Source organism: Serinus canaria, chromosome 9, assembly GCF_022539315.1.
Source record: "Serinus canaria isolate serCan28SL12 chromosome 9, serCan2020, whole genome shotgun sequence".
Taxonomy (NCBI): domain Eukaryota; kingdom Metazoa; phylum Chordata; class Aves; order Passeriformes; family Fringillidae; genus Serinus; species Serinus canaria.
In genome coordinates this window covers 23,641,076-23,660,063 of record NC_066323.1, presented here as the reverse complement: position 1 = coordinate 23,660,063, position 18,988 = coordinate 23,641,076, and the positions used below count along the sequence as shown (strand labels likewise).

The following is an 18,988-nucleotide window of genomic DNA, read 5'->3' as shown; positions in this document are numbered from 1 at the left end:
CCAGGCCTATGAGGTGTCTTTTTACCCAACTGAGGAGAGACTTTGGGGCTTCTCTCCTTTTTTAGGGGACAAAGGATAGTTTTGTCACTCCATCAACAGGCGGCACGTTCCTATAGGGCACAAAGGCAGCTGGGGCTCAGCTTGCTCCCAGCATTTCCCAGGGAGCTCACGAGCTGCTGAACCAGGTAACCCCACAAACTCCAGCTTTCACCTCCATTATCAGTGCACAGGGAGAGGAGCTAAGGTATGGATAGCCATGCACACCGATTATCTGCTCCAAAGCAAAGCCTGATGCTTCCATTCTGTGCCTTGTGTCATCACCTGCCGCAAGTGCTGCAGTTTCCCTGCCAGGTTGGTACAATTCACAAGTGAAATCAGACACCCGCAGCTCTGGGCAAGAGCGTCAGACTTCACAGAGAGGAGGAGGATGAGCCATCGTGCCTGTGCCCACACCTTCAGCTGCCTGCAAGCACAAAACAAAGGCTGGGGCAGCTCCTGTTTCTTTTCAGGGAGTGCCACCATATATCTCTTTAACCATCACTGTTGATTTACTGTGTGCTGTCAGATCCAGCTCCCACTCACCCACTCCATTTTTCACCTAGGATGGGTGTGTTGACTCAGGTGCATACAGTCTGAATTTCTGGGACTTTTCTCCTCTTTTCTTTAGTGAAAGCAAACCACAAAAACACACAGGCAGCTTTGTCAGCCCAGACAATGAAAAATCTTTAATGACAACAAAGTCCAGTGTTCCCCTGCCAGTAACATACTGTCATTCCTTCTGCATCACCCAAACACTTCCTTGTCTAGCCATGAACTGCTGACAGTGGCATTCACCTCCTCTGGCCTCTGGTCTGGCCAGATAATCTCTTCCCACGCCTGCCCCTGGCTCTCTAAAAATGCAAAACCAAAGAGGGGTAAAAGCAGGTTTTAGCTGGAAATATTTTCCAGCTTTCCCATGTAATTACAGAGCATCCTTCCCAATCCTCAGTCCTTCAATGGCTAACTAGAAAGGGCAGGTTGCCCTTTCCCCCCTTTCTACATGGACAGAAAGTTGTTCACTCTGGAAGTGGTGAAGACTGCAGGAGGACAAGATTTTTGTTACAATCTAGCTGTTACTGCCCACTAACTTACACCCCGCTCTTCTAAATACCAGATTTGTCATCACTTGCATTTTAGACTAGATTTCAATCTAGGCAGAGAAAAAAAAGAAAAAAAAGAAAAAAAAGGTTACCACTGGTTTATTTTAAGCTCTGTCACAATTCCTGTAAAACTGTTTAGACTGTAAATGAATCCCATGTTGGATGTAGCTAAAACTGTTAGCATAATATTTGAAATTCCATGCTCAGTGCAAGACTATTGCCCCTAAGTAACCGAGGGTTCTGAGAGATCTGGGGAATCTGTTGGACATTTTGTCTCCTTGTAGGAGCCCTGCAGGGGAGCAGGTGGGTTTGGGAGCCCAGGTGAGCAGCAGGCAGAGTGTGCTTCCATCCATCCATTACACAGCCCGAGCCAGGGTGGGTGGCTGGGCTGGTCTGCACAGTGGGGCAGTTGGGGGAAAATAATGTGAGAATTAACAGATGAAACAGCCTAGGAAAAAAGTCAGAAGCTATCTGAATATCAACTAAACACATAGTAAGAAGGCAAACTGCTGTGGCAGATAGCTCCTTGATCCAAGGAACAGAGAGGTAGGGCTGTCAAAACCCAAGAGCGGAGAGGGGGAGAGGATTACTGTGGCTCTCCCAAGAAACCCCTCATGGCTTTTCCTCTGTAAGCTCCCTCCTCCTCTAGCAGTGAAAAGAAATGCTTTCCAAGCTGCCTTCATTGCACTCCATAGTGGAATGTGGTGCTCCTGAGCAGTGCTGCAAGGACCTGCAGCTTTCCACCTCAAGTGGAAGTTTGTATGAAGTTTGTGAACAGACAGATCCAATCCATCCCAAGAGACAGGTGTGCAGAAAGGCAGCCCCGAGCTGGAGGAGCAGCAGGGCTGAATGAGCAGGGAGCAGCTGTGCCTGCAGTGGCACAAGGCTGCTACAAATCCCCAGGACCATGGGACAAGACACTTAGCACTCACCAAAACCAGGCCAATGACTTCACAGGATTTATTCAAAACAGGAGAAAGCTTTCTTTACAGACCTGATGAAACACACGAGTACAGAAGACAGGGAAGGTGTTCTCACCAACACCCTGAGATTGCAGAGCTATCCCTTCCATTTTGCAGCCACAGGAGTCCCTGGAGCAGAAGAAGCTGCCCTTCTCAACTCTGCCTGTGTTTCAGCATGAGAAGCAGAGCACACTCTCCCTCCCCACCACTCCTCAAGTATGGAAGTGGCAAACCTGCTCCCCACCTATGCAGAAAAGCACACAGCAGTCAAGAGATCCCCTCTGTTGGCCTGCAGAGGGCTGGAACTCATCTAGCAGCAGCTCTGTGGTGTTTGTGTTAATGGGTACAGCAAGTAATTCAACAATTGCAAAGGCAGAGCAGCAGAGAGCTGGAAAAAGGCACCAACTTCCAGTGCATTCTCCCATTTGTGCCTTGGAGCATCTTCCCAAAACCTTTCTGATAATAAGGGTTCTTCTGTACCAAGCCCAGCACTGTACTGGAAAAGTAAATGATTACTAAAATTTATTTTAAATTATTAAAAAAAAAGTAAGAAGATTAAAAAATCTTGCAAGATTCATTATTCATTGAATTATGAATTGCTTTCCTCTTCCTTTGCCAAAAATGTCACCTGAGTGGTTTCAGAAGTCTTACAATTGGGAAGGAAGTTCACAGACTGTTTAAAAAAATCAAACATTTTGGATTAGAAGTGTCACTTATCATTACACAGCTTGACAACATTTCCATAAATCATCCTTAATCTGAAGAACCCCTGACTACAGGAACAAATATTAAACAAATTTTCATGTTTCCCAATGGCCCAGGTTTTTGGCTGTCACAGCCTCTTTGAAGCAAACTGAACTATGTTCATTGTATGATCCTGACTTGTGCAATCTCTGCTTAGAAAGCCTCTGCTGTGCCTCCCCTACCCCGTCATCAGCTGAGATGAAGCCAGAGGTATCCACGTGCTGCAAGAGCCTGGCTCCACTGGGAGTCCATTTATTGCAGGGACTCATGCAGGTCAGTGGCTGTACCACAGAGGGCCTTACAGCTCAGAGTTGGTCAACAAAGTCCTAAGAGCAAGCCTTGCTACATGGAAGAGCTGTCAAAACACACCAGTGCTTAGACCTAACAAATCTGACAACCCTGATTTAAAAAGTGCTTCGAAAGTCAAGGAAAATAAACCCAGTAAAACCAATCTGTCAGCAATGCACTTTCCGGAAGCCAGGTAGGGTGACTTTGCCATGAGTGTAGATGTCCTCATCTGTGCCCTGGTTCATGTGCTTCACCAGGTTCTTCTCAAACAGGAGGGGGTGGTAGGCTCCCATGGTGCAGGCGTGGTCGTGGAACTTCTGGTAATAGTGGCAGATGTCTGTCTGCCGCTTGGAGGGGAGGAACTCGTAGACATCCACCTGGTCACACAGCGTCATCATGAGCACAATGCCTGCGGGGGGACAGACAGCAGCACCCCAGTCACACCACAGACAGCACTAAACACTCCAGAGGGACAGGCAGCCAGCAGGGAGCAGGCAGCTCCCAGAGTGTCCTAGGCTGACTGTATGATGCTTTTATCCCCAATTGTCTTGTTCTGTTTATGCTGAATAAAAAGTTTTGCACCTTTAGGATTTGTTCCAGAGAGTGAAGGGGGAGAGAAGCAGTGCACAGTTTGTTTTCAGACACTGCACTCATTCCTCCACATTCCCACTCCTGAACTGTGCTGTCCATGGATGAACAGACAGCAGGACAGAGCTCTCCTTTGTTTTAGTTAGTTTAGCTAGCTGAGGCAAACAAGTTCCCTGGACTGTGTTTTTTTTCCTTTTTTCCCTTTTCTTTGGACCTGTTCACACCTGCTCTGGACTGAACACCAGCAGAGCACCGGCAGCTCCACCTGCGGCCACTGGGCTGAGCCTGGCCTGCGGTAGTTCCAGCGCTGGAGGGACTGATGAGAGACTGAGTGAGCTGAGCTGCAACCCGGGGAGGGGACTTTGTGGGTTTGTCATCTCTGTTGGAGCAGCAAGGGCTTTTATTGTTTAATATTGTTTAGGGTTTATTGTTTAATAAACAGGTTTTTTCCACTTTTCTCTAAAGAGATATTTTTCTCCCAGACCAGTTGGCAGGAGGGGCCACTTGAGTCTGCTTTTCTAGAGGAGCCCCTTTGAGGGTTCTCTCCTAAATTTGTTCTGAACCAGGACAAAGGGGAAGGGTTTCCATTATTAACATTCAGAGCAGAGGGGCAGAGAACAATTCTGGCCAGACAGGGCTCTTTTCTGAAGCCCTCCCTTGCCAAGTATATGATCAGTGTGATTTCAGTAGGTTGTTTACACTGACAGCCATGCCAAAAGGACAATTTTTAAGAGTGCTACCATTATCTGTGACCTTCATGGAAACTTGGGTGTCTGCCAAGCGTGTACTGCAATTAGCTGATCCGAACAGCCCATCTCAAACCTGCCTGGATAAGCAGAGATGAGACCTTCACATTTGTCCCAGCTGCCTCTCGTGGGTGCAGGGAACATGGAAAGGCCTGTGCTGGGAGATGCTCAGGGAGACTGAGCAGCCTCTGCTCCTCTGGCTCCCCAGAGCAGAGCAGTGCTGCCCTCCTGTGTCTTCTCACCCAAGGATATCACACTAGGCAGTGCTGGGCACAGCCAGATCAGATGGAAGCCATAGTTACCAGCTACTTCTAAGTGCAAGAAATAGCAAGAATATACCAGAGAAACAGAATCAGTGTGTAACATCACAGAAAATTCATGCCATATCTGAGACAGCAGGGACCATGAGGAACTGTAAGACATTAAAAGAACCTAACATGTCTTACACATGTTTTCATTCACCTTTTCAAATGAAAAATTTCAATCACACTCAGGACTTCCAGGGAACACAGAGGTGGAAACTGGAACTCATCCATGCCCTTGAATTTGGCAAGGTGATTTGTTTCACAAAGCAAAAAGCAAGAGGACTTGGCCCAAAGTTAAGCCCTGGAGGAACTGTTGTTTGACGTGTGTGTCTCCAAGCCCATAACTCCAGTTAACAATTCTGCTGCTGAAGTCATTGACTGTGCTGTTACACAGCTGCTCAACACATATCCAAGCAATGATGCAATGATTTAATGGGTGCTGGACCTGGCAAAATCATGAGGCAGCTCTGTTTACACAGAGACAGAAAGTGCCTCTGCCCCAGCAGTGATGAACAGAGGTGGGAGCAGACCAAGGGTGGAAGCACAGCAGTTGAACAGCCCATAGCAAACAAGACTCTACATCTTTGCTGTGATTTCAAATACATGGCAGCTTCCCCAGAGGTTCACTCGTTTTTATTCAGCTGGTTATGAGAGCTGCTCTCCACTAAGCTGGAAAACTTTTGCGACAGCAGAATGTAAAAAGGAGTTCCTTTGCTGAGGAGAGCACATCACTGACCTTTTCAGGGCCAACTATTCAGTCTGACCTTCCACAGACCCCCAGTAAGTCTTTATGTACATACACACATGTATATTTATATATAAATGATATATGGAAAAGAAACAGGCACACCCTTAGAATTCATTTACAGTAATCAGATTTATTTGCCTGACCAGCTCTGAGCCTGCAGGAAATACATCCTTCCTCTTGCACCCTTTGGGAAGTGCTCTGGCACTAGAAGCTACAAACCTAGAGACCATCCCAGTGTTGCAGCCTGCTCTCCTGTTTCCACTTGGAACTGGGCCATGTTTGTGACTGCTGTTTCAGAGGGGTGCTGCAAACCACTTACTTTAATACAACTGAGCTGCTGCTCTGAAGACAGGAAGCTTAAATTTTGGCACAGGACAAACACTGTAAAAACAACTCTGATAAGCACCATAAATTTGCAGTTGTCTTTGAAAAAAGGCATCTTGGAGAGTTCCTGCCTGCAAACTGAACCAGAAGTTTAGAGGGAAATTATCTTACCAAGCATTCCTGATGATGGTGGATTAGGCTGAATATGCTCCAGGGAATTCTCCTGCAGAATATCCCAGAGTTGCCACTGCATTTTGGGATTCAGGATATAGAAGGGCTGCTCTGGATGTGCTCTACGATACGCCTTATAGCTTTCAAAAAAGTTGTAATCTGGTTTTCTGTACCACTGCAAGACAGAAACAGGAGGTCAGATTCTTTATTTCTGGCCCACTCTACTGTAACAACAGGAAACAAGGATGAGTGAACCTGCTGCTGCTGGGGAAGAAGATCCTGCTGCACACCCTCACTCACTGTCCCCTTGGGTCACTGTGGTGAGCTGTCTCAGTAAACAGAGCAGGAAAACCCCAAATCTCAATGAATGGTAATTCAATTTTGTAATTTTATTTTGCACTCCCCAACAGCAGACGATGTTGAGAGCTCTGCCTTAAATGTTCCAGATCCAGATCCTTCTCCACATTGCAATACCAAGCTGCATATTCTGCAGGTAAGTGTTCCCAGCTCAGCCTCCTGAACCAGGCTGAGCTAGTTTGCATCCTTAAATTTCCCCTTTCAGTAAAAACTAGGAATGGTTTATGTTTTCCTAACGTCATTTTGAGATTTTTTTTCCCTATGTTATAAACAGCCCATCCTGGTTTTAGTGATTCTTAAATATGCTGTCCATAGTCCCTTTTGCCTCCTGGAGCTGTGGGACCAGGCACAGAAATAAATATCAGTGAGAAAATAGGAAAGGCAGGCCAAAGAAAGAATGCAAAGACCTCTCAGTTACAGCCAGAATTTAAAATAAAAGTAAAGAATTGACTATTCACTCCTACCTGCTTCCACTGTGAGCTTCCAGAGCTCATCCCATATCAAACAATGCTTTTTCGTACTCAAAATCAAAAGTGAATTGTCAGGGGGATTGCACACCCACAGGTGAAAGCTGACACAGAGCTTCAGAGGGTTTCCCAATCCATTCATAATGCATCAAGTATATCCCATGGCTGACTGCTGCTTGAAATATCCAAGCATCAACCATCAGCAAATCTTAGATTAACTGTCAGAGAGAGGAAATCATCCTATAATGAGACAGCTGCTGCAGCCAGCAGTGACCCTGTGCCATCAGCCCATGGGAAAGTAGAGGTGGTGCCTCATTATCCTTGGCCTAAGGCCCTTGACAGGGATCAGAAGCAGGCAAGTGTTTTTTTAGGACTGCTCATGCAGGGGATACTCACAGAAGTACACACAGATATATCCATGAAACAAAAAGGCAAACAAGAAAGGCCTTGGAATGAGTGATTGCACATTAGGAGGAAGTGGTTTAACAGAAGCACTTCAAAGCATGTGAATCTGATTTTATTTACAAAAAACTGAGCCTTACCTCACGAATTTCAGCATGATACGGTGCTGGATCCCAGACAATTAAGATTCCAGTGTTATATAATGGTTCCCTCAGGAACTGCTGCTCTTCAACAGTTACAAGCTTGGAAAACAACAAGAGATACAATGATATGCAGTATATTATCAGAATTAGTAGGCAGCCAAGCAATAAACCACCTGAAAATGGCCAGAGACACCCCACTGCTGGTTAGTGAGCATGGCCCACTGTGTGCAGCAAGGACACAGTCCCAGCAATGCCCTTCCAACACCCAAGCCAGTCCTGCCTAGTAGCAAAGGACTTTGTGGAGAGTCACAAGAGAAGCTGCCATAATGCTTCCCAAGGTTTCCCTCCCATCCATCCATCCATCCATCCCCAGTAACACACTAAGGACAGGAGCTGCAGAGTGACCCAGCCTGTGTGAGGATCCCAGCACCAGCTGCTGCCAGCAGTCACCAGGACAGTCCAGGCAGAGCGTAATGCAAACACACTGTTGGATCTTTCAAGAATCTTCATTTAACCCAAAAAAAGGCCTGCAGGTGGGTGGTTTCTCCCCAGCAACAGGAACCCTGGCAGCCAGTGCTCAGCCTGCTGAGACTATCAGTGCAAGAGATGAGAGACTACAGCATCTCCAGCCAATCCTGCCTCATGCCAAGCCCCTCATTGCCTCTGTAGAGCAGGGAAGGGATGGCTCAGGCAGGGGAGGTTGGAATCTGAGAGCAGCAATGAGAAGGAAAGCCTCAGAGTTCTCTCAATACACAGAGAGATGTAACCACCACTGCTTGGGACACCCAAGGGTAACCCAGGTTTGCATCAGAAAGAAAACAATCCTGTCCTCCCTACCCACCCAAAGCCATAACCTGTACAGGCACAGCTCATAAACACTGAAATCACAAATCATAAAAATCAGCTTCCATTTGTCCTGATTTTCTCCACAGATCTAATTATGAGCAAGCCAATTAGTCCTTGAGCATCCTGGCTGACTCAGCAGCTGGCTGCCTGCATGGCTGTCCCCAATACCCAGAGTACAAGGATGCTCCAGCCAGCCAAGATGGGAATTATTCCAAAAGCAAAAAGTTTCCTCACATCTGTTCTTAACTCTATGGGATTAGGCCTTGGCCTTGACCACATGCACTGCCTGGTTTAATTTCCTTACAGCAGCTAAAATATCTAGGTCACTGACAGCTGGAGTGTGCAGTGCTGCAGGTGTGAGTATCTGCCTGCAGCCTGTGGACACCGGGGACAGAAAGGGGCACAGCAGCTGGCACCAGCCATCCCCTCAGCTGGGCACAGGTGGGATGGAGCACTGCACAGGGACAGGAATATGGAGAGGAGCACGTGCACTTTATTTCCATCTCATTGTTTCCATAGCCATGCGTGTTGGCAGAGGCACACGAGCCCCGAGAGAGCTGTGACAGCTACAAAAGCAAAGGGACAAGAACCAGGTGGAGAGCACCTCCACAGCCACTGCTTGCTGTGTCCTCCCACACACTGGAGCTGGCTCTGGGCACTGCCTGCTAGCTATCAGTCATTTAACCTTCTGCTGAAGGTATCTGGCTCCCCATTTACCCTCAGTGTCCATTTTTTGTTTAATAGAGACTGATTCTTTCTAAGTGGTAAAATTCATTTAAATTACTACATGACTGACTTGTCTTGCCCAGATTTTTGATCCTAATTAGTCAAGTGATCTATTGGTTTTCTGGTTTCTTCTTTAGCCAGTTCACTGTGTAACAGGAGCTTGTTAATACAGTCCCTATCCTCTTAGTACATTTATACATTTACTGGCCACATCACAATGATTTCCTTCTTTCCTGCTACCAGCAGTCAACGTCCTGCAATCTAAACACGCTCTCCTTTCCCACCACAGCCTTCCTCCATTCCACTGATGAGCTAATCTCCTTTCTCTTCCTCCCTGCAGACTGTTAGTGCCAATAACAGCACAGGCAGCCAAAGCAGGTGAGAGTGTTCTCTGTGACAGCAAGAAGCCAGCCCAGGAGAACTGGAAACAAGGGCTGGGAGGAACGAGGTACTGTGGCCCTTGGTCAGCTCTGCAGAAAGGAGCTGTGTCCTTCAGCATGACATTGGCACATCCTCACACAGACTTCTGCCCTTGGTTTTGCAAGATGTGACTGCTTTCCCAGGGCAAATCAATGCCTTGTGTCAGACTGCAAGAAAAAATGCCATTAAAAAAGCAGCAGTACTGATGAACCAGTCAAGGCCTGAGAAAATAAATGAGGCAACATTAAATAAATTCTTTATTTAGAATGACTATGAAGCTTATGGGCCTACAAGCATATCCTCAGATCTGGAGGTCCCAAATTTCTTGCCTTCCTGTCAGTACCAATCCATTAATCTTTCTCTGTGCACTCAGATGTACAAGATACTCCACTCTACTGTTAAAAACATCCGCCCCCTTGTATGTCCTAGAGACTGGCCAGAAAATTACAGAAAATGATCTTACAATAATTATTAAGAAACTCACGGCCACTGGCCATTTGTGCCAAAGGGATATTACTCAATACAGACCAGCTTTGACAGATCAAATTCAGGAGATCCCATTTCCTTCACTTTGGCAGCAGACTGAGGTTAATCAGCAGTAAGAGCCAAAATAAAAGCAGCCAAGCCCCAAACCCATTCCTTTTCCCAGTTATAACACAAGAAAAGCCAGTCCAGAACAAGAACAAATTACAGCTTGTCCAGTACCTGATGTCTGTAATACCTCTGGGCAAGGCAAGATAAGGCACAGCTCCTGCAGAAAGCTAAAAGGATAATGTGATCAGACCACCCCACTAACAAGAAGGTTTAACTGATGTCACCAAGACTGAAAACAGCACTGAACCATTCAAAGTGCAAATAAAAACATGTAGAAAACCCAGGCTTCCAATCCAGTGGTCTCTGAAGTTAACAGACTGCAGTCAGAGCTGTTTAGAAACCCCAGATGAGAGACTCCTGCACTACACACATGGAAAACATCTTTTTCCCTGGTCAGCAGCCAGATCAATGCTGCTTTTTGAGTCAACTTCAGCCTCTAAAAACTGCAGCAATATTGTTCTCCCTGTAACTGAAGTTTCCTAAGCAGGGGTTTCCATTCAGAGGCAACATCACCCATGGCTGCAGGCTGACCTGCACGGAGAACAGAAGCACTATAATGACATGGCTGTAACTCCACTTGGTCCAAAGTAGGAGAATCCACATGGAGAGTCCTATCATAGCTGTACAAGCACACAGTCACCCTCCTCCCTGAGCAGATAACACTGACAGCACATAGGTCATGAACATATTTTCTCTTCATTTCACTGTAAACTTGGCCATGAGCACATCCTCCAGAGAAAGTTTGCTTAAGTGATAACACCTATCTGACATCAGAAAAATACACAGAGACAGGAAAGATTAAAAAAAAAATGTCAAACAGGGCACAGAAGTCAGCAGCCAGATCTGTCTGCTCAAACAAGACTGGTTCAGAAAGGACAAACTGTCACTCTTCTGACTGGGGGTTTAATGCAGGGGAATGAGATGCAGCAAGAAACAGCAAAGAGCATGGCAGCAAGTGAAGAGTGACCCAAGAGCTGAAAGAGGTAGCAACAGCATTCACACAAGAAGCAAGAATATCTTTTAAAAGACACACAAAATGAAGGAGGCAAGCTGGTTACACATCAGCTCTGTGTCTTCTTGTCTTTGAAGAGGATGGTCAACCTCCTGCTGCTGTTTTGAGAAACTTCAAACCTTGTTACACAGCAGCACCCATGCACTCCTCACACAGAGGCAGGTGAGAAAACTGCAAGCCTACAAATCTTAGCTTTGGGGTAAGGAAAAGAAACTTCCTTTTTGATTCCAGCTTGCAAAAGCTACATACACTTCATCCACTCATCTCTCCCTCACTCAGTTCCTCAGCCTTCACATGCCTTCAACCTCCTCCTCCTCTTGTGGGGTGAGGAGATACTTGTACTCAGTGCTGCACCAGTCTTTTAACCAAATGACTCCTGGCCTGTTCAGTCCTCCTCCATTCTCACACCAGCACATCCTACTGTGACTACCTCTTTTGTCTGCGTGTCTATACTTGAAGATTCCTCCCCCCAGAAAGGACAACCATGAAGGGTAACAGGTCTATGGCAGAAAGGTGCAAACACTCTGAGATGTGCCTACAAGAGCAAGGCTCTCACTCTCTTGCTGGACAAGTGGCAGACTGACTCTGCTAAGGCACTGTGACACATGGTTCTAACCCTGGAGAGCCTGGCCAAAGGGAATCAGCAAAGGGACACCTTGGTACCTACATGGAGATCTCAGAGGCAGGGAAGATTTAACTCAGTGAGCAAGGCCTTGCATTAAAGGCACTTTTTGCAATGTTCTGCAATGAGGTCCTGGACCCACCAGAGCCCATCCCTCTCCTGGGTGGGCACAGGCTCCAGCTTTACTGCAAAGATTTTGTCGAGGGTCTTCAGCCATGTAGCAGTCTTGGTTAATGTGTTACCTACAGAGTCTGCAGCATTGCTGGGCAGTAAAGAAACATTGTTCTTTTATTCAAACCACATAAACGTTTTTCATACCCATCTCTGGGGCAGGCACAACTCATCCCTTGGCACACCTCTCCTTGCTGACCTGCACTGGCTGAGCTGTTCCTGCCTCTCACTCCAAAGACACAGCAGCAGCATGGAGCTGGCCTTCTTGTGCCTACACAGAGCCTTTGAGCAAAGACAAAACACAGATTACCTTGTGCCTGCTGTAAATCACAAGCAGGCCACTGCAATTTGCAAGTGCAAGCCAGTGTCACTGCAGTCACCTCAGATTTACCAACTGTCCCCATTCCAAGGAAGGACATTGCCATCCTACAGCCATGTGCTAGAGACTGAAGAAATCAGAAACAGAATCCCTGTTCTTCCCAGCTCCCAGAGAGTGCAGCTACACAGCTTTGCCATGCTTGGCCTGCTTGGTGCACACTCCTCAGACCTACCTGAGAATTGACAAGACGAATTGTTGTCTTCTGCCCCACATCATCTTGAAAGCCCCTGACAGGAGCCCCGTTGAACCGCAGGACGGCGTCGTGGCTGTCTGAAAGCCAAACAGAGGGAAAACCTGTGAGCCAACAACTGCCTTGGAGTGATACCACAACAAGTGACATTATTCACCTGCACTTCTAATACAGTCTGGTAAATCCCTAGCTTTCAACCCAACATCTAAAAGTAGCCATTGGAGGAAGGTGTGGCTCCAACTTTATGATCTACACACTTTTTAAAATCTATTCTTTAAAACTACAAGCAACTGCCAGGTTGAGAGCACAACCCTAGCATTTGCTCTCCCTCTTCCTCCTTCCAAACACTTCACCAGGACACAGACCAATACACAGTTAATTTACCACATAGCTGACTGCAAACCAAGACACTAGGAAGTAGTAGCAAGCCAGCATCCTCTCTTCCAGCCTGGAGGCTGACCAGCTCCAGAAACATGTACACCAACCACAGTGGAAAGCCAGGCTGTCCTCAGCCTGCCAGCATGCCTCCCACTGCTGTGCCTTCAACAGACACAGCTTCTTACATGCCTTGGGATTCACTGCATTTTCCTCTGCTGGCATCATCTCTTCAGACAGCAGAGCACTCCTCCAGCACCCTCCTCTGCCTTGGTACAGCCAGCCCAGCCACTGCAACATCCTGGAGTCAGGCTGCTGCTGTGACAGAAGGGAGGTTATGCTTGTCAGCCTGGCTCCTCCCCGCCTTGTGGCTGCATTTGGGTAGGAAACGTTCCCTGTGATCAGAGGGGCTGAGTTAAGGAAGCAGGATGATCTTTCCTGCATTCACACTGAGGCCACACACCTGCAACACACAGCACCTGCAGGAGGGTCCGTGGGAACTGCCAAGTTCCAGGGCAGAAGGACCCACTTGGTCCAGAACTGGGCCTTTTTGAGATCATTTTCTTGAAAATGGGGTGTTCTAACAGGCAGGGCTGGAGGATCAGTAATAATCCCTGGCAGCAAAGACCAATTTCTCAATTTTATTCTCCTGGACAAGTAGGGCTCCATAAGAGCCCTTCCAAAGCACCATCCAAAACCAAGGAAGGTGATGTTTCTGGAAAAAGTGTCTCCATGCTGAGAAATGGCTCTGTGGTTTCCACTGCAGACCCTTAGCTCCACATCCTGCCTTGCACTAACGCAATACAGGGTTATGATTTCCCCATCTATAACTTCAGCCAGACACCAAGCATTCCTATGCCCAAGTCTGCACATTAAAAGGGTGTTTAGTGACTGCTCAGGCAGAGTAGCTGCCTCTCTGTCTCCAGGTGGCTGGGCTATACTCAGAGATCATATGTGATCTCCCACATCAGATTTTTCAGTGGCAATTTATAACCTTCAGTAATACCTAGAGCCCAGTAAAAGGTGATGGTTTACAACCCTGTGCTGCTCTGCCAGCCTCCCTTACTTTACCTAATTGCTCATTTGCTATCTTAACATGATTAGTTAGAACAAATATTCATGGAGTAATAACTCAGCAATCCGTTGTGCTCATTTACACAAATACTTCATTTTAAGCTTCATTTAGTACCTTTTAAATAACTTCCTCCAGCACCACCACAACATTTCCTACATGGAAAAAACTGTACAGAAATGCACTGAATGCTCCTGAATCTTTAATACTCCCCCTGCCTAGCTCAAGGCTGCAAGTGCTCAACTCTGCAGAAGCACCAGCAGAGTTAACTGCTTGAGCAGAAGGGTGAAAGTTTGGACCCAGGCACAAGAAACACAGGGCAGGGACAGCAGCAGGGGTTAATGGCATTTGCCTGAGGCACACTACACAGTGACCTCCCCAGCATCCATCCCTTGTGATCTGGAACAAACCAGTGCTTCAGTGCGGGGAGGGCTCAGAGAGTGGCTGTGGGAACAATGACAGGGCTTTGCCTGTCTGACATCTGTGCCAAAGCACACCCTTCCCACTTGGCTGCTCCCCTACCCAATGCAGAGGTGCAGGGACTGCATTCCAACCCTCCAGAACATCACCTCCCACTCCTGTGAGGGTCTCCTTCCAGAGGAACAAGCACAGGCAGAAATGCTGGAGCCTAACACAGCCAGCCTCGGGCACAGGCCAGCTGAGCTGGGGAGGCTGTTCAACAGAAGGTCACTTCTGTGCAAACCTTTAGCTCTGAGCTCCAAGAGGCCAACAACCCAGAAAAGGGTTGAAGGAAAAGGAAGAACTGCTTTCCCAAGTCTTTACCCATCTCACTTCAAACACTCCCAAGAGGCAGAAACAATTACATCAACCAACTCCCACCTGCAATTTGTACCAGGAGGCAATGGTGTTCCTCACTGCATATTTCATAGCATTTTAACACACTTCCAACTGCTCAACTTCACTCTAGCTCCAGCTCACCTGCCTGTGGGGGAGAACTTCTGAGTAAGTACTCAACACTGTCTGCAACGAGGGACCATCATTCTGAAGGCTTTGCCAAGTTGTCCATGAATGATACATTAAAATCTATCCATCTACCTGTTTCAGAAGATGAAGGCTACTTGCAGCTTAGTGCAGGCCAAAGGGAACTGATCCAACAGACAACTTATGAATACACTGAAGCCTGCAAACAATTTCCACCTGAGAGAAAAATCCCAGACTTTAAAACTTCTTCAGTGAAGCTACAGTTCAGCAAAGTGTGAACCTTAGCTGAGCTCCAAACACCAAAAAATGAAGCAAGCTGAGGGAGCTGCAGGCTCTGGAGAATTTTCTGCCTGGTACAAAATCCTGAGTTGAAGACTGAGGAATTGGTTTCCCCACCGTGCTGCTTTTGTGAAGACACAAACCACTTTGGCATCAAAACATGTAAAAGACCAAAGCTTCAGTAGTTATTAATTAATGCATTAACTTCAGGTAAATATGGTCAGATGAGACTGCAAAGCATCACCAAACTTTGTCCAAAGGTATAAATCCCTGTAAAGCCTTTTGATGGTCTTCTGGGCCACTCAAATTCAGCCAGCTGCCTTATGGCTCAGAATGAAGCAGTACCACTTTTGGAAAGCCCTGAGCAAGAATTACAGAATCACTGAGGCTGGAAGGGAACTCTGAAGATTGTCTGTACCCAGCCCTCAGCTCCACACAGACTGCTCAGGGCTATGTCCAGAAGGGTTTTTCCCCTTAACCATTTTCGTCTATTTCTTCTCTGAAAATACCTTCAGAGAAGAAATTGAAAAAAATGGTTAAGGGGAAAAACCCTTCTGGACATAGTATGAAATTTTGAAATGATGTAGTATGAAATTTTTTCTGACTGTGCAATAAACATTCCACAACCCACCTCAAGCCCTCTCAAGAAACAAACACCTGAGGAACCAAGACTGCTCTCTGGTATCTAATATTCATCACTCCAGTGATGCCACCAGGATCACAAAAATCAAAAGGACTTGCTAGAATAGAGCTACCTATTCCTCCCATCTCCACCTAGGCTGAAATGTTTACTGACTTTAGAAGTGTAACACTTCCACTTGTTTTAAACACCTTTTGACCACAAGAGACTTACCAGTAATGGCATGACAGCAATACTGTCTTCTACTCGGCCCAAGTTACAAACAATGACATTTGACTTCAAGCAAACTGAAAGGTACCAACCTATCTCTTGTCCCAAGTGAGATGATTTCAGAGACCCCGCTGAGGACACGACAGCACAGAGACCCAGGTGTCCCACTGCTTCACTGAGGCTTTTCCCTGGCAGGTACTGCTGCCACTCAGAGGTACCAAAAGGACCATCTGACCTCTGGATCATGCTCACATTGACTCTGTCCCGCAGCTGGCACAGCAACTTCTCTGGGCTGAGCTTGGCATTCCTCTTCCCGTTGTAAGTAACATTGTACTTGTTCATGGCCAGGTAGTTTTTCCTGACCTTCTGCAGCCTGGGTATGAGATTCCTGGATGAGCTGTCCTTATCCCATACCTTCCCAAAGGCTGCTTTCTTGGACTTTTCAGCTGTTTCAGAGGTGCTGCCTTTTACTTTGTTTTGGGTACCAAGCCACAGTTTGGATACCTGCCCCAGTTCACTGGCTGCTTCATGGAAAAGGCCTTCTGATTTAACAGTGTTCCATTTCTCCAAACTCCTGTGCCCCTGCAAATCATCACTCCTGGTCTTCAAAGGATCATAGTAGCTTCTTCTGGTTTCTCTCCACAGGCAAACTGTCAGTGCTATCAGGACCACCACAAGAACACACATGAACTTTTTCAACACATTGATGTGAACCATAGTGCACGGTGCATCCCCAGATGGGACACTGGAAGCTTGCCCTGGGAAAAGGAAACAGCTCAGTCAGGCCTGCAGGCACATGCACAGGTAAAATCATGGAGATCTGTATGCAGTGGGAGGGGAGAAAGACAACATCAGGGTAATTCTAAAATTTCAGGCTGCTCAAAGATCTCATTTCAAAGTCTGCCACCTCAAACACCAAACAGAAAGACCTGAGCTGGCTATCAGCCATCACATGCTATGTAATGGTGACCTGAGGCCACTACCACTCAAACCTTTTTTCTACTCCCTTCCACAGGTGACAGCCAAATTTAACACTGCCAGTATCATATCAAAAAGCCAATGTGGAGGGTAAGCCTCCACATTGCTTTGCTTCATCTCCCATATCCCTGAGAGTCAACATCCAAATGCCAACAAATGCACTTCCAGAAGTGAGGTTTTGCTTGACCACAGGCTTTACCACTAATGAAGAACATGATAAAGCATAGAACTGGAAAAAAAAAAACAACTCTGAGTTCATGAGCACCAGGAGCTTCACCAGCCTGGTACTTTGGTGCCTTTGCAGGGAACTGCTGCAAGTCTGCAGTGGGCTGAGTGCGCTGTCAGCATCAAACCTCACTGAACATCTGCTGGAAGCCAATTAAGCCCCAGTAAGGTTTGGGGCATGTTGGGGCTCATAAGTGCACTTGGATAAGTTACCTCTGGAGAAGCAAAGCCAGCACTGCCTGTCCTCCTTTGCACTGCCTCACACTAGCAGATACCTCCAGCTCCCATCATGTCAGAAAAGTGGGAATCCAATAGGATGACTGCCCAAAAAGCAGCTCAAACTAGGCTGATTTATGGGAGGCTAGTGTGTTAAATATACACCGATGCATAAACCCCTCACAAGCAGCACACAGGACAGCAGCTGCTCATTTCCCTACATGGCTGCTCCAGATGTTTCCATGCTTTTGGACACAGTATGGAAGCTCCAGGTGTCCTCAGGAGACAAACACATGCAGATCACAGCCATTTCCAGAGAGGCACAAGCAGCAACTTCCTCCCTGAGTAACCTGCTGGAAGCAAACCCTGCAATGCTGGGCTGCTGAGAGGTTACTAAGCTGCAAACCCTACCTGTGGATAAAGCTGCAGCTCTCCAACTCAAGTCATTTTTGGCTGTTGGCAGATTTTCCTCTGAGGGGTTAAGCAGGATATCCCAAAACAGTTCTGTGATGTGCTGAAGAGTTCAAGAAATACCTGCAAAAAAGATGAGGAAAAAACAAAACATATTAAGGAAAAACCTCGCAGTTCTAGAGATGAGCAAGTATTGCCTCAGAGAAACCCTGTGGTCCCAAAGAAGCTGTTACCCAGCCTGGAAGGACAGCAGCAAACACATTAACACCACATAAGCATTTCAAATGTCTAAATGCCCACTCGAAATGGACATCTTCACCCTTTGTCTGAAATCTGCTCCCAGCTAAAGCAGACTCACAGGGTGCCTGCTCTCTGGTCCCACCAGAGCAACCAGATCCACCCTGAGCACTGGATACACCCAAAATACAGCAAGGGAAAGAACCTGATGCTGGTACTTAACACGGTGAACAGGGGAAAAGAAAAAGCTAACTTTTCCCAGGGAACTGTCCTGCTGCCTATCCCTGAGCAATCCAGGCACTCCTGCAGAGAAGACTCCCTGCTGTTTTGGAACAAGACATGTGGAAAGGTGCTTTAAAAAACATACCTGAATCCATCAGTCTTCACAAAATAGATAAATGTGGTTTAGACTTTACAGTTTCACTCTGCCAAGGAAATGCAGCAAGAGAAAGAGAGATTTGACAGTATTAGCTGAGAAATCAAGAAAGCAGTTTGCTTTTACAGGAAGTCTGAATCAATACAATGCCACATGAGCTAAATTACTAATGTTATCCTTTACAAGACTAAATACTAAATTATTAAAGCATCCTAATGCTGAAAACTTATATTTTAACTTTATTAAGGAACAAAATTATTTTTCATAGAGCACTGCGCAATGAAAAAGCAAATATTGCTGTGTTCCAGTTCTTGAACAACAGCAACAAAAAAAAGATCCAAGAAACACAAGTAGTTCCAGCTTTTACTGAAGTTATTTGCTCTGCCTTGACAGACTGTATAAATTTTCATTCTTTCAAGTACAAATGCACTAGAAGGGCACACTGAAGTCTTTTTGAACCAGGAGAGGTACAGCAGTCTGGAGAGGGGGGGTCACCAGGAGGGGATGCAGGGCACCCTGTGTTCTGTTCTGTCATGAGTGTGAAATACAAAGCTGCGTTTCGTGTCAGGTACACACAGGCAACGTGTGTGTTTGTGATTGTGATATGTATGGAAACCGACCACGAGACAGTTATAAAGATGAATTCTAATAACAACTGAGGAAAGTAAAGCATGGAAGAAGGC

The 18,988-nt window shown here is 46.5% G+C and overlaps 1 protein-coding gene across 10 annotated transcripts in view; it reads right to left on the bottom strand.

The window, feature by feature from the left end:
* Positions 1-2,085: 2,085 nt before the first annotated feature.
* The window catches only part of ST6GAL1 (ST6 beta-galactoside alpha-2,6-sialyltransferase 1), a 45,103-nt gene continuing 28,200 nt past the window's right edge, over positions 2,086-18,988 (bottom strand). For 6 of the 10 annotated variants that reach the window (XM_050977903.1, XM_050977902.1, XM_050977906.1 and 3 more), the window contains 8 exons: positions 18,297-18,354; positions 17,693-17,815; positions 15,955-16,620; positions 12,327-12,424; positions 11,923-12,057; positions 7,382-7,483; positions 6,016-6,190; positions 2,086-3,542 (listed from right to left, as the gene is read on the bottom strand). In XM_050977903.1, the coding sequence (XP_050833860.1) occupies positions 3,301-3,542; positions 6,016-6,190; positions 7,382-7,483; positions 11,923-12,057; positions 12,327-12,424; positions 15,955-16,579 (1,377 nt within the window). In that variant the 5' untranslated portion in view covers positions 16,580-16,620; positions 17,693-17,815; positions 18,297-18,354 and the 3' untranslated portion in view covers positions 2,086-3,300. The remainder of the gene's footprint in view (positions 3,543-6,015; positions 6,191-7,381; positions 7,484-11,922; positions 12,058-12,326; positions 12,425-15,954; positions 16,621-17,692; positions 17,816-18,296; positions 18,355-18,988) is intronic. The other 4 variants (XM_050977905.1, XM_050977904.1, XM_050977910.1 and 1 more) reach the window with 2 other exon arrangements.